The sequence below is a fragment of the Loxodonta africana genome, chromosome 19 (genome assembly GCF_030014295.1).
Source record: "Loxodonta africana isolate mLoxAfr1 chromosome 19, mLoxAfr1.hap2, whole genome shotgun sequence".
In the NCBI taxonomy this organism is placed as follows: domain Eukaryota; kingdom Metazoa; phylum Chordata; class Mammalia; order Proboscidea; family Elephantidae; genus Loxodonta; species Loxodonta africana.
In genome coordinates, this window is record NC_087360.1 from 19,836,339 (window position 1) to 19,851,214 (window position 14,876).

The 14,876-nt window shown below is 42.3% G+C and overlaps 1 protein-coding gene and 1 non-coding gene across 2 annotated transcripts in view; one reads left to right on the forward strand and one right to left on the reverse strand.

The window, feature by feature from the left end:
- The first annotated feature begins 266 nt into the window (after nucleotides 1–266).
- MYO1H (myosin IH) overlaps nucleotides 267–14,876 on the forward strand; it is a 51,179-nt gene continuing 36,569 nt past the window's right edge. Inside the window, exons 1-6 of the mRNA XM_023559422.2 lie at nucleotides 267–422; nucleotides 3,837–3,952; nucleotides 6,443–6,641; nucleotides 7,656–7,736; nucleotides 11,153–11,332; nucleotides 14,477–14,575. Coding sequence (XP_023415190.2) covers nucleotides 297–422; nucleotides 3,837–3,952; nucleotides 6,443–6,641; nucleotides 7,656–7,736; nucleotides 11,153–11,332; nucleotides 14,477–14,575 — 801 coding nt within the window. The 5' untranslated portion in view covers nucleotides 267–296. The remainder of the gene's footprint in view (nucleotides 423–3,836; nucleotides 3,953–6,442; nucleotides 6,642–7,655; nucleotides 7,737–11,152; nucleotides 11,333–14,476; nucleotides 14,576–14,876) is intronic.
- TRNAE-UUC (transfer RNA glutamic acid (anticodon UUC)) lies at nucleotides 8,208–8,279 on the reverse strand. Its single transcript has one exon. It is a non-coding gene; the product is annotated as a tRNA-Glu (tRNA).

Here is a 14,876-nt window from a genome sequence, read left to right on the forward strand (position 1 = left end):
CTTGAGTTTTTTCTTCAGTTTTTAGCTTAAGAAATGCTGAGTGTGTTCTTCCCTTTTGGTTGTAACCCCATAAGGATTACAGCCTTGGAAACCCTATGGGGCAATTCTACTCTATCCTACAGGGTTGCTAGGAGTTGGAATAGTCTCGACGGCAATGAGATGGGTTACCCCCATGGTCTGGCACCTTGATATTTCCTATTAAATGTGCAATAGGAGTTTCTCGAATGAACTGACTGCTGAGGAATGTTCTGTTTCCTTAGAAAGAAGAGGTGAGGAGGAAGCACATTCGTCTGCACATGGAAGGCACGCTGACAGCCCGGGACAAGGTCGGGGTGCAGGACTTTGTGCTGTTGGATGCCTACACCAGCGAATCTGCCTTTGTGGACAATCTTCGCAAGCGTTTCAGCAAGAACCTCATATATGTAACGTCACCCGCTTCTCGGCCATCTTTCTGGAATGGTTTCCTCTCTACTTTTACAGCCCTGTTGCTCTTGAACAGTATCGCTCTATTAGGTTAGCCTTTAAAGGGCAGTGTCATGAGATTGCTATCAGACCCACTTTGATCCTCTGTGTTAAGGTTGTTAACACTACCAGGAACAGAGACCCAATTTAAACCCTCCTAAGCCCCCAAAGGAAACCATGGTGGTGTAGTGGTTAAGTGCTACGGCTGCTAACCAAAATGTCGGCAGTTCGAATCCACCAGGCACTCCTTGGAAACTGTGGGGCAGTACTACTTTGTCTTATAGGGTTACTATGAGTCGGGATTGACTCCACGGCAGCAGGTTTGGTTTTTGGTTTAAGCTCCCAAAAAGGCGCTCTGGTGTGCAATGGTTAAGTACTGGACTGCTAGCTGAAAGGTCAGCAGTTACAGCCCACCAGCTACCCTGTGGGAGAAAAGACAGGGCAATCTGCTCCCATAAAGATTACAGCCAAGAAAACACTACAGGGCAGCTCTGCTCTGTCACGTGAGGTTGCTATGAGTCTGAATCAATTCGCCAGCACACAATAACAACAACAAGCCCCAAAGGGGAACCTATTGACTTATATGACTTTAAAATCCAGGATAGATCCAGGGTCTTGAATGTTTTGAGAACTCTTTCTCCATCTCTCTGCTCTGCTTTCCTTTGCATCAAACTCCTTCTCAGGCTGACTCTCTGCATGGTGGCAAGATGGCTGCCAGTAGATTCAGGCTGTCATTTTATCAGCTTAGTGTGGCTACAAGGACCCCTGGTGGTGCAGTGGTTAAATGCTCAGCCGCTAACTGAAAGGTTGGCCGTTCTAACCCACCAGTCACTCCATGGGAGAAAGATGTTGTGATCTGCTTCCATAAAGATTTACAGCCTTGGAAACGCTATGGGGCAGCTCCACTCTGTCTTATAGGTTCACTATGAGTTGGAATCAACAGAATGGCAACAGGTAGTATTGCTACTGGGAAGATAGCATGTCTTTCCAGCAAGAGTTCTAGTAAATAGGAGCAAACATTGGTTGGCTCTGACTGGCCAACCAGTTTGGGTCATGTGCCTGTCTCTGCATGAATCTCTCTGAGCAATATTCTGATTGGCCAGGCTGGGTTACTCAGACCACCCCTCAGGGCTGAGGGGTGGAGTCACTGTCCCCCAGACCTTAGGGACTGAAAGCCGGGGAAGAGGGTTCCTCAAAGGAATTTGTTAGAAGAGAGTGCTGATGCCAGACGGCCAAAAAAAAAAAAAGGTAAATGTCCACCACTATCTGCTTCCACTTCTCATCCATCCCCCCACCCACTCACCCACATCACCAGAACTCTTCTCAGGCTGAAATTCTCACTTCTCCGTTTATCACCATACCCTGATTTGATTGGCCAATTTCCAGGTAATGTCCTCCAGAGTAAACTCCATAGGATGGGTATATGTGGAGTCGGGGGGGCATTATGGAAATTATTTCATTTTATTGAGATTTTTATTAGTTTCTGCTAAGAATAAATTAGACCAATAGAAGCATTTGTTAATAAAAAAAGATGTTTTATAGTTATTTTGTTTGTATTGATGCCCGTGGCTTAATCCCTAAGTTGAAACCAAGGTTACTAGAAGAAATAAGGACAGCGTTACTTAGAGTATATCTCACATCGCCTAACTTTCAGAAATATCACCCTTGTGGAAACAGAAAAAGATTAAACTGAGCTTATGTGGAAGCAAAAGGGGACGTAACATGGTGCGGAGCACTACGAGCAGACTGATGAGATCATCAGGGTTTAAACTCAGTATTTCAGATCTGGACAGAGAAATTTCAGAAATCGTGTTCCACCCTGGAAAATTAGATTTTTCTTGATGGAAAATGATACAGGATTTTAATCAAAATATTGTTGTGGTTGTGTGCCCTTGAGTCGATTCCAACTCATAGCAACCCTGTACAACAGAGTAGAATTACTCCATAGGGTTTCCTAGGCTGAAATCTTTATGGGAGCAGATCTCCCGGTCTTTCTTCCACGGAGCCACTGGGTGGGTTCGAACCACCAACCTTTAGCTTAGCAGCCAAGCATTTAACCATTGTACCAGCAGTGCTCCTTTCAGTCAAAATACTGCTCTCTTCGAACTCTGTTTGACTTTCTACAGTAGATTAGAAACATCAGTTGGAATGTTTTTAGCAAATCTGAATGTAGGCTTTAGTACCTCCAGTGTTTGAGACTGTGAGATGAAAAACAATAACAAACGCAGAAACTGAAAAGGCCTGATATATTTGTTGTTGGTGGCTGCTGTCAAGTCAGTTCTGACTCATGGGCACCCCATGCGTGCAGAGGAGAACTGCTCTGTAGGGTTTTCAAGGCTGTGACCCTTCAGAAACACATTTCCAGGCCTGTCTTCTGAGGTGCGTCTGTGTGGGTTTGAACCTCCAACCTTTTAGTTAGTAGTTGAGCATTTAACAGTTGGCACCACTGAGGAGTTGGTGCTAAATGCAGATGTATTTAGACCAGAAGAAACCTAAATATTTGTTTTCTATGTAAGAGCTTGGACCTTCATTTATTCATAAGCACATTCTAAGAAGTCTTACGCTAGTGGCTAATTTTACAAATATGCGTAATTGAACAACTTCCGAATATTAATGGAATCTAACATTGAAATCTAGGGAAATAGGTGCCAGTGGTGGGAATATCTGCCCAAATTTAGATGGCTGGTCTAAAATATACTGTCCTTGCTTTCACCCTGTGGCCAGAGTGCCCTTTGCCTACTCCTCTCTTAAAACCATATGTTGCAATTTATATTTTCATAGAAGTTTATTTCACTTATATACAAACATTGAGGGCAGCTGTTTCATTTCAGTGGGGGTAGGGGTATCTCTGCCCCACCATCCATTTCATTTTGAATAAAATCTGTATTCTTGCATGATCTGAACCCCACTCCCTCTCCAATATCATCCCTTCCCATCCTCCTCTTCCTCACTGGGCTGCAGCCACACTGGCTGCCAGGGCAACCAGCCTGCCATACTCGTCCCTTCAGCCTGAAATGTCCCTTCCCGCCTACCTTTATTCACAACTGGCTCCTCCGCCTTGAAATCTCAGCTTGGATGGCACCTTCTTAAAGAAGCCTTCCCTAAGCCTACTAGCATGGTGGTCTCCTTCCTTAGCTATTCATTCTCTCATTGCCCCGTTTACATCTTTCTTAACACTTACCTCTAATTGGAACTATCTTGATCCTTTGGTTGTTTGTCTGTCCCTTGCCCCACGTAACCTCCATGACAACAGACAGCCCACCATGTTATCTCAGCCCCGAATAACACGTGGGGATCACCGTGTGTGATGGTCTTTTGCCGTAGCGCCATTGCCCAGCAGAATTCCTCACTAGTGCTTTGGTCCATTCCTCTAGACATATATTGGGACTCTCCTTGTGTCCGTGAATCCGTACCAGGAGCTTGGAATCTACACTCTGAACCAGATGGAACTTTATCAAGGAGTCAACTTCTTTGAACTCCCACCACATATGTAAGTAGCATCCACAGGGTCATTGTTATGGATTGAATTGTGTCCCCAAAAATATGTCCTATAAATCCTAACCTGGCAGCACAGTGGTTAAGCGCTTGGCTGCCAACCAAAAAGTCAGCAGTTCGAACCCATCAGCCGTTCCTCATGAGAAAGATGTGATTTGCTTCCTTTAAGATTAGTTAGGAAACCCTACGGGGCAGTTCTACTCTGTCATATAGGGTCGCTATGAGTCAGAATCGATTTAACTTTGGTTTTGGTTTTCGGTTTTATGCCTGTCGTTATGATCCCATTTGGAAATGAGTTGTCTTTGTTATGTTAATGAGATTAGATTAGTGTAGGTCGCGTTTTGAGTCAATCTCTTACAAGATATAAAAGGAGCAGATTAAGGAAGCAGAGATGGGGGAAGACACGTGCCAAGCCATATGAAGAATTCCCAGGAGCAGATGCTCAAAAGAGGCAAGGACCTTCCTCCAGAGCTGAGAGAAAGAGAGCCTTCCCCTAAAGCTGGCACCCTGATTTTGGACTTCTAGACTCCTAGACTGTGAGAAAATAAATTTCTGTTTGTTAAAAAAGCCATCCACTCGTGGTATTTCTGTTATAGCAGCACTAGGTGACTAAGAGGGTCATCAATAAGAGTATTTTTCTAGTTTTTTCCTTTTTGTTTTCTTTGCTCCTTACTTCCCTCCCACCCACCCACCCACCTTTCTACCAGTCCACCTTCCCTCCCTCCCTACCTCCCTAATCATCGTTTCATCTCTATTAGGTTCTATACCTCCCTTAAACTGCTGCAGTCTTGTAAAATAAGTCTTTCAAGGCAGCAGAAAGCTTTGGCAAACCTCAGCTTAAATATGATGATGAGAGGTCGGTAGAATTTTGTGTAAGTGCACAGAGGTCTAAGACTGTGGCTAGAGAGTTATCTTCTCTGGGAAGTGGGGTGTTATAGTGCCATCTACCGGCGCCTGGGTAACATGGCCGCTAAGGAGAACGTCCCTTGGTGGAAGGGAACTGTCTTCCCAGGATGTGTGGATCCTTAAAATGAGTAATTTCCTGCCTAGTCTATACATGGCTCAGGCTTTGCTGAATTTCCCAGTTCTACTCCCTGGTTGACTTCAAGCTCATGTTTATTTTCTCTCCACATTCGCTTTGGTGACTCAGCTATTCCACTTCCCCAGGCATTTATAAACCTTTCTATATTGTTAGCATCAGTGATTTCTAAAATAGCCTGCTTTCAAACTTTGCCACATGCAAAAATTATACTTTTCAACAGCCTTCATGCTTGTTTTTTTTTTTTCTCTTAGAGATAAATTCCTTATAATGGTTTTACCTCTTTTCCTGAAGATATCACAGAAGTTTTTTAATCCTTTTGGTTTCCTACCTCTATATTCTAAGTACTCCAAATTTTGAGGGAAAGAGAAAAGGAGACCTTATAGTACTGAGTCATTTAATATACATAGACACGATGTCATTTCCACTTGCAATTAATAGAGTGTCTTGGGGATGTAATCTAGTGTCTGGCTTATTTTTATAAGAAAGTTGATGGATTTTTAAAAAATTAAATATGGCAAATTTTGAAAAAGATTTCCATAATGGCTCAAATTCTTCCCCCGATCACTTCTATTTTTTTTTTATTTTTATTGTAGTAAAAAATATCTAACCAAACATTTGCCTTTTTTAATTGTTTTTTAAACATATATATATAACACAACATTTGCCAAGTCAACATTTTTCACATATACAATTCAGTGACACCAATGACATCAATTGTGTTGTGTAACCATCACCAAGATCTGTTGCCACATGTTCCATCTGTTTTCAAGTGTTCAACCCAGTGACATTAGTTACGTTACATTCACCTTCTCGTGCAACCATCAGCACTATCCCGTTGCCAGAAGCTTTACGTCACCACAAACAGAAACTCAGTACCCCTTCAGCAATGTTGTTGTTATATTGTCAGGTGCCACTGAGTCAATTTCGACTCATAGCAACCCCGTGTGACAGAGTAGAACTGCCCCAAAGAAGTTTCTAGCCTATAATCTTTACAAGAGCAGATCGCCAGGTCTTTCTCCCACAAAGCTGCTGGCTGGGTTTGAACTGCCAACCTTTCACATAGCAGCCGAGAGCTTAACCACTGTGCCACCAGGGCTCCTCCTTAAGCAATAACTCTCCCGTTTTCCCCTCCTTCCCCCAAGTCAACTAATAAACTTTCATCTTTATGCATTTTTCCTGTTCTAGATATTTCCTATAAGTGGGATCATACAATAATATCTGTCCTTCTGTGTCTGTATTCTTTAAGTTTTGAGATCTAGTGTACTTTGTATGAACAGCAAATGGGTCACGGAGAGGATTGAGGCCTGTCTGAGTTCACTGTCCTTGAACCACAGTCTGGATGTGGCTTCCTGGAAGCAGGGCACTTTGTCCTGCTCTGCTGGGTGTCAGAGCCAAGGAAAGTAGCCTTCAGGCCAACTTGTTTCTGCACCATTCCTTCTCCAGCTATGCCATAGCTGACAACGCTTACCGCGTGATGTGCTCGGAGCTAAATAACCACTTCATCCTCATCTCCGGGGAAAGTGGGGCAGGGAAAACGGAGGCCTCCAAGAAGATTCTCCAGTATTTTGCCGTGACCTGCCCAATGACCGAGTCGCTACAGATAGCCCGCGACAGACTGCTGCTCTCCAACCCAGTGCTGGAGGTAAGCGTTAAAAAAAAAAAAAAAAGAAATATGTATATATATATTTAACATTTTATTTTGGTTTGGGTGAAAGTTTACAAATTATTTTCCCATTCAACAATTTATACACATTTTGTTTCGTGACTCTAGTTGTAATCTCCTCAATGTGACACCACTCTACCCACTTCCTCCTTGGGTTCCCTGTTTCCATTCACCCATCTTTCCTGCCCCTTCCTGCCTTCTGAACTTTGTTTTTGGGCAAGTGCTGCCCTTTTGGTCTGGTATAGTTTATTGTTCTGAGCAGCACATTCTTCATGGGTGTTATTCTTCACTTCATAGGCTTGTCTATTGTTTGGCTGAAAGACGATCTCTGGGGAGTGGGTTTGGTTCCAGGTTTGAAGGGTGTCTAAGGGCCATAGTCTCAGGGGTTCCACCAGTCTCTATCAGACCAGTAAGTCTGGTCTTTTTTATAAATTTGAATTTTGTTCTATATTTTTCTCCCACTCTGTCCAGGACCTTCTACTGTGATGCCGATTAGAGCGGTCATGTAGGTAGCCAGGCACCATCTAGTTCTTCTGGTCTCAGGCTAGTGAAGGCGGTGGTTCCTGTTGCCCTTTCTGTAAGAGAAGATGTTTATGGTTGAAGGACTTTTCCAAATAGACTCAACTTGCCTCTTTGGTGTAGGGAAGGGTCTGGTGATGGGACTGTCCACTGTGCCTTCTGGAACAGCGAGGCCCTGGGATTCTGTGTACCTCTCCTTAGCCATTTCTAATATATGACTAGACTGGGTTCTTGAGACAAGATGTTTCCCTTAGTCCAACTCCAGTATTTAGCCTCGAATCCTCTGTACTTAGTGAACTAGTGAGCTTCCTTTGTAGAAAATACAGTCTGGCTTTTACCCCTTGCTCTCCCTTCTTCCTGCATTCCCATAATAGGCATGTTATTTAGGGTATGGAATTTGACAGAGTGAGTTTAAATGACAATGAATATCAATTTGGTTCAACCAATCTCTATCCCCCTGTTTTGTATTTCAAGGCATTTGGGAATGCCAAAACGCTCCGGAATGACAACTCCAGCAGATTTGGAAAATACATGGACATACAGTTTGACTTTAAGGTATGTCGAAGCTCCTAATACCGGTGCACAGGGACCTCTAAATTCGCCTCTAAATTCGCCAGTGACGGACACCCAACTCAAGGCACTCTAAGGGACAAAGGGGGATTTTTTGCTCAAACAATTAAACAATCAAGGGTTAGTACTAGCTCTAGGAAATACAAATAAAACCACAATGAGATACCTTTTTATACCCCCTGTTGTTGGCTGCCTTCAGGTTGGCCTGCAATTCATGGTGACTGCATGCACAATGGAACAAAATGCTACTTGGTCCCACACTATCCTCATGATCAACTGCCGATTGGGCAGTGCTCCATTGTGATCCATAGAGTTTTCATTGACTTATTTTCGGAAGTAGATTGCTAGGCCTTTCTTCCTAGTCTGTCTTAGTCTGGAAGCTCCGCTGAAACCTGTTCAGCATCATGGCAACACACAAGCCGTTACTGACAGATAGATGGTGGCTGCCTCGTGAGGTGTATTAGCTGGGAATCAAACCCAGGTCTCCTGCATGAAAGGCAAGCATTCTACCACTGAACCACCAATGACTCTTACACCCTCTGGATGGGCAAAAATTAAGAAGCCTGAAAATACCAGGTGTCAGCAAAGATGTGAATTACTAGGAACCCATACACATGGTTGGCAGGGTAGAATTTGGTGTAACCCCTTTGGAAAACAATATCTAACACAGTTGAAATCATATAATCTAAGGTGAGGCCATTCCACTCCCAGAGAGATTTCTACAGACATGAACCAGAACCATGTATAAGCATGTCCACAACAGAGCAACAGCACTGCTCATGATGGTAGAAGGAGTGTAAACCACCAACACATATGGAAAGGACTGAATGTCCATCAACAGGATAACCCACTGCCGTTGAGTCAATTCCGACTCATAGCGACCCTATAGTGGCTAATCGTGGTGGTGTTCACACAATGAGGTATTATACAGCAGTGAGAGTGGAAGAGCTACAGTTACACGTAACATGGATGGAGTTATGGGCTAACTTATGTCCCCCAAAAGATGTGCTGAAGTCCTAACCCCTAGTACCTGTGAATGTGACTTTGTTTGGAATTAGGTCTTTGAAGATCTTCTCAGTTTACAGGAGGTCACACTGGAGTAGGGTGGGTCCTAATCCAATATGACTGGTGTCTTTATAAAAGAGGAGAAGAGACACAGAGGGAAGACAGCCATGTCATGATGAAGGGAGAGATTGTTGAGGGTACCAGAACCTGGGGGAGACAAAAAGGATCTTCTCCTGAGCCTTGGGAGAAAACGTGGCTGACACCCTGAATTTGGACTCTTAGCCTTAGGAATGTACTGTGCCTCAGTGTTACCATTTTTTATAAAGCTTGAAAACAAGCAAACTAACAATATATTATTTAGGCATATATACTTATGTGACAGAAGTCAGCACACTTCTTCTGTTTAAAGGCCAACAAGTAAATATTTTAGGCATCATGGGCCATACAGTTTCTCTTGCAACTATTCAGCTTTGCTGTTGCTTTGTGAAAACAGTCACAGACTACAGGTAAATGAATAAGTATGGCTGTGCCATATACAGAATTTAGATGGGACTTGATGCATGTGGGAAGGGGACACAAATTTCTCAAGGACATACAAGTTGTACGGTGACACCATGGACCAGAGGACAACAGCTAGGTGGGTGTTGCTTTCAGCAACCAGAGGCTGGCGCTCGTCCTTCTGGTGGACTTTGAAAAAAATTTAATAGCTATGGGTCAGAATCTACCTGACAGCAATGGTTGGGTATGCATATTTTAAAACTTTTTTATAGAAGTTCAACACATACTAAAAAGCACACAAATCATAAAGTACAGCTCATTGAGTTTTTACATATGTATCTACCTGGGTAACCACCGCTCAGATCAAGAGATAAAAAAGTCTAGAACCTAGAAAGCTCTCCTGCCCTTCTCTGGTGGTATCCCCCTTCCCAAAGGGAACCACTGATCTGATCTCTATAACCACAGAATAGTTTTGCTGGTTCTTGAGCTTCATATACATGGAGTTTATACAGTATGCATTCTTTTGTGTCTGGCTTCTTTCAATCAATAGTATGTCTGTAAGATTCATCCATGTTGTTGCCTGTAGCAGTTGTTCATTTTTTAACTGTATGACTACGACACAATTTATCCATTCTCCTGTTGATGGGCATTGGTTGTTTCCAATTTTTGGCTATTACAGATAGTGCTATGAACATCCTTGCAGGTGCCTTTTAGGAGATATAAGCACTCATTTATGTTGGATATATACCTGGAAGTGGAATTACTGGGTTCTTACCATCAACGTCATGATAATTACTGAGAGTTCCAGTTGCTCCATGCCCGTGCCAACATTCGGTATTGTTAGCCTTTTTAGTTTTAGACATTCTGGTGGGGTATAGTGGTTTCTCATTGTGATTTAAATTTGTAGCTCCATGATAATTGATGAAATTTTGCTTATTGGCCAGTTAAAGATCCCCTTTTATATTCAAGTCTCTTGTTCCTTTTTAATTGTGTTGTCTGGTTTTTTCTTACTGACTTGTATAATTCTACATATGTTCTAGAATATAAATCCTTTATTGGAAATAATAATTAAGACAATGTGAAACTGACACAAGGATAGATGAACAGGTCAATGGACCAGAACACAGTCCAGAAAGACCCTCACATATAAACCAAAAAACCAAACCCACTGCCATCGAGTTGATTCCGACTCATAGCAACCCTATAGGACAGAGTAGAACTGCCCGATAGAGTTTCCAAGAAGCGCCTGGCAGATTTGAACTGCCAACTCTTTGGTTAATAGCCGTAGCACTTAACCACTATGCCACCAGGGTTTCCCGCTCACAAATCCGTTCCCCTAATTTATGACAAGAACACCACTTTGATTCAGTAGCGATACGATTGTCTTTCCAATAAGTGGTGCTGATAGATTGGATATTCATATTGATAAAAAGACCTTTGAGCCCTACCTCACTCCATACGGAAACCCTGGTGGCATAGTGGTTAAGTGCTACGGCTGCTAACCAAAGGGTCGGCAGTTCGAATCCACCAGGCGCTCCTTGGAAACTCTGTGGGGCGGTTCTGCTCTGTCATATAGAGTCGCTATGAGTCGGAATCAACTCAGTGGCACTGGGTTTGGTTTTGGTTTTCACTCCATACACAATAACTAATTTATAACGGATCATAGTCCTAAATGTGAAAGGTAAAACATTCATGGTTCTAGACAAAAACATTGAAAATAACTTCCTGGCCTAGGGTAGGCAAAGATTCTTTTTAAACAGAACACAGAAAGCACCGATAATAAAAGATTCATAGATTGGACCATTGAAATTAAGAACTTCCCTTTATCAAAAGACACCAGTAAGAGAGTGGCTTGATTGTTGCTGCTGCTGCGACTGCATTTTTGTTGTGTTTTGAAGGGCATTCCTGTAGGTGGGCATATCATCAGTTACTTGATAGAAAAGTCTCGAGTTGTCTATCAAAACCAGGGCGAGCGTAACTTCCACATCTTCTACCAGCTGCTGGAGGGGGGTGAAGAGGAGCTCCTCGCTTACCTGGGACTTGAGCGGGACCCCCAGCTGTATAAATACCTCTCACAGGTTGGAAGAACCAGCACCTGGCTCTGGGGGTCTTTTGGAGGGAGGGATCAGGGGGTTTTGTGAGGGCTGCTCTAGAACATTCCAGAACTTCCTCTCTACCATTCTGAATGTATCCTACTTACTAATGTCTTGACACTTTTCATAAACAAGCCAACCCCTCTCCTTTCATGCTCGGGAGGTATACCATTTTGGTAAAGTAAACAAACCAATGTCTAGGCGAGTGGTTCTCAGCCCTGGTAGAAGCTGGAATCAACTAAAGAGTGTTTTAAAAACACAAATGCTTGGTTCCTACCTGCCAGAGATTCAGATACTAGAGGTGGAACCTGGTATTGGGATTGTTTCAAATGCTCCCCTAGTGATTTTAATGCTCAGTTGGGATGAGAACTCCAGGTCTGGCTGTGATGGAAACTCCTTGCCAATCCGTATCCACAACGTATACTATTTCATTTTGCTTTCAAAACTAGTTTTGAAAAGACTTTTTCCACCTTCCTGTCATCCATTCTGAGAACTGCTAGCTGCAAAATGAGCATACTGTCTTACAGAAATGATTCAGGCCATTCCTGTAAGTAATCCCAGGATCTAGTGTTATGAAACTGACTTTCAGGATTTAACATCACAGTATTAATTTTTTTTTTTCCCCACAGTCTGCACTGTTGTTGTTGTGGGCGGTTGAGTCGATTCTGACTCACAGTGACCCCACATGACAGAGTAGGAGCGCCTCGTCGTGTTTTCTAGGCTGCAGTCCTTACGCAAGCAGATCACCAGGTCTTTCTCCCTCAGAGCTGCTGGGTGGGTTCGAACCACCAACCTCTCAGTTAGCAGCTGAGCACTCAGCCAATGTACCACCAGGGCTCCTTCAGTCTGTGCTAGGGTTCTAGAATGCCTGATTGTATAGCACCTATCAGTATTTGGTGTCACTAGCACCTTTTTGCCCCAAGATTTCTGGATTTTTTCTCTTCACACGGGACCTGGCTTTGAACTGGGATCAGTTTGCACAGGAACAGGCAGGGACATTACTCAAGATAGAGAACATGATCTTGTAAAGTGAATCTCATAAAATAAAGACCAAGATTTCATAGTACATCATAGAAGGTTGGTTGAAGTTAATCTTGAAAATGGAAGCTAACTAATGAAGTTACGTGAATCTCATAACCTCAATTTATGTTTAACTAACTTTGTACCAATTCTTAGAATAAAGAATAAATAAAAATTAATTATTTTTCTTTTTTGAGGACTGGTTTTTTCCAACAAAGCTGTATGGTAGCATCCTGTTTGGCTTTCATAGCATGATCAGAGAGGGTCATTTTGTAACAATAATTGAGTCCATCACTCATTTTGTAAGCTCTATGATTGGCACAAATGGTTTGCACTCAACTACTAACCTAAAGGTTGGCAGTTTGAACACAGCGGTGCCACGGAAGAAAGTCCTCGTAATCTGCTTCTGTAAAGATTACAGCCTAGTTTTTTTTGTTTTTAGTTTATCATTTATTTTCTAAGGGCTTCTCCTAACTCTCTGATAAGAAGAAAGCATCCTCTTTTGAAATGTATGGTGTTTTCATCTTTGTAGATTTTTTAGCCAGATCCTCCTGTCTCAGTGGCTTTGGAAATGATGCAAACAACTTGCCAGTATTAATTTCATGATCTCCCATAACTTTGGCAAACTCAGTGGTTTTACACTGAAAACCCTGTGGAGCACAGTTCTACTCTGTCACACACGGGGTCGCCCTGAGTCAGGACTGACTCCATGGCAACTGCTTTGGGGTTTTTATTTGTTTGGTTGTTTGGTTTATTAGGAAATACTTATATGGCACGACATCTTTGGTTTCCCTGTGCAACGAGGAAATCTTATTTTTTTCATCGTTATCAATTTATTTTAAATGTTTTAAAAGTGATAAAGTTAATATATATTCATGCATTAAAAAAATCAGTCACCACCAAAGGACCTAAAGAGACAAGTAACAGTCTTCCTCCTCTTCCTCCCCATCTTCCTTACTTACATAAACTGAGTCCTTAGAAAACCAACAAGAAAATCTTTTAAGATAACAAATGTACAAATAACCAGGGAACTGGGACCACCCTGTACCACAAGAGCAAAAAATAATGAAAAATTCTCGATTAGAATGTTTTCCCTTTAAACTGTGGTATTGGTTGGTCTGCTACTTATTTAAAAACCAACTTCTAGAATTAGTGGGAAAAAGCCTAATGGAACCCCTACTGGTGACCATCACTTCTGTATATCCTGTGTTTTTCTGGGTGGTGCAAGTGGTTTGCAAACAACTGCTAAGCTAAAGGTTGGTGGTTCAAACCCACCCAATGGCACCACGGAAGAAATGCCTGGCAATCTGCTTCTGGAAAGAGTACAGCCAATAAAATGCTATGGAGAAGTTCTACTCTATAACACATAGGGTTCCCAGGAGTTGGAATCGACTCGACACCAGTGAGTTTGGTTTTGGTTTTAATGCCAAATTTTTATTTCCTTGAGTGAAGATCTCCTTCCATCTGGTTCTGTGGGGAAGTTTTTGTTTGTTTTTTCTTCAGTGAAGTTTTTGCTGATAGTTGCTCAGTAAGTCAAGATTGTTTTCTAAATTTAAACATTATAATTTTCACTGCTTGTTTCAGCAGATATTGATTGAGACAAATGGCTTTATTCAGCAAAAATGGCAAGACAAGAACTGTTTTTGAAACACACCAAAAGATCTACCACTAATATATAACTTTGAAAGTGTTTCCAGGGCAAAGCAAAAAATCAGTTGCCGCTGAGTTGATTCAATTCTGACTCGTGGCGACACCATGTATGTTAGGTTTTCACAGCTGTGCTCTTCCGAAAGCAGATCACCAGGCCTTTCTTCCAAGGCACCTTGAGGCAGGTTCAAAACTCCAACCTTTCACTTAACCGTTTGTGCCTCCCAGAACTCCTTTCTCAGAGCAGAGATTTTAAAATCAAATTTCCAAATAACTTTGGAAAAAAGTAGCGATGGGCAAATCACCAAGTGCCAGACAATCAGAGTAAAATCTATTTTCTTTGCAGTTCAGAACATTGTAATACTAGCTAGTGTATCCTTGTAAACAAAACCATTTGACAGAGGAGTAAGTGTGCACACATTTATAAAAATGCCATTAAGTGACCCAGTTCTATGTCAACAGGGTCAATGCGTCAAAGAGTCGTCCATCAATGACAAGAATGACTGGAAAACAGTTTCCAACGCCTTTTCTGTCATTGATTTTACCGAAGAGGACCTTGAGGTATGGGCCCTTCAGGCAGGACTACCAGTTCAACCTGGGGTTCAGAAAACAATCATGGTTTCCTGGTGTTTGCATAGTAGGGCTGCCAGATTCAGCAAATAAAAACACAGAACACCAAGTTACATTTGAATTTCAGTTAAGCAAAGACAAATCAATGGCTAATTTCTAGTATATCTCAAATATTGGATGGGACAGACTCATACTAAAAAATTAGCCATTGTTAATCTCAAATTCAAACGTAACTGGGTGTTCTATATTTTATCAGGCAGCCCTAAGTTTTCCCAGTGTTGTGAGCAAGCAG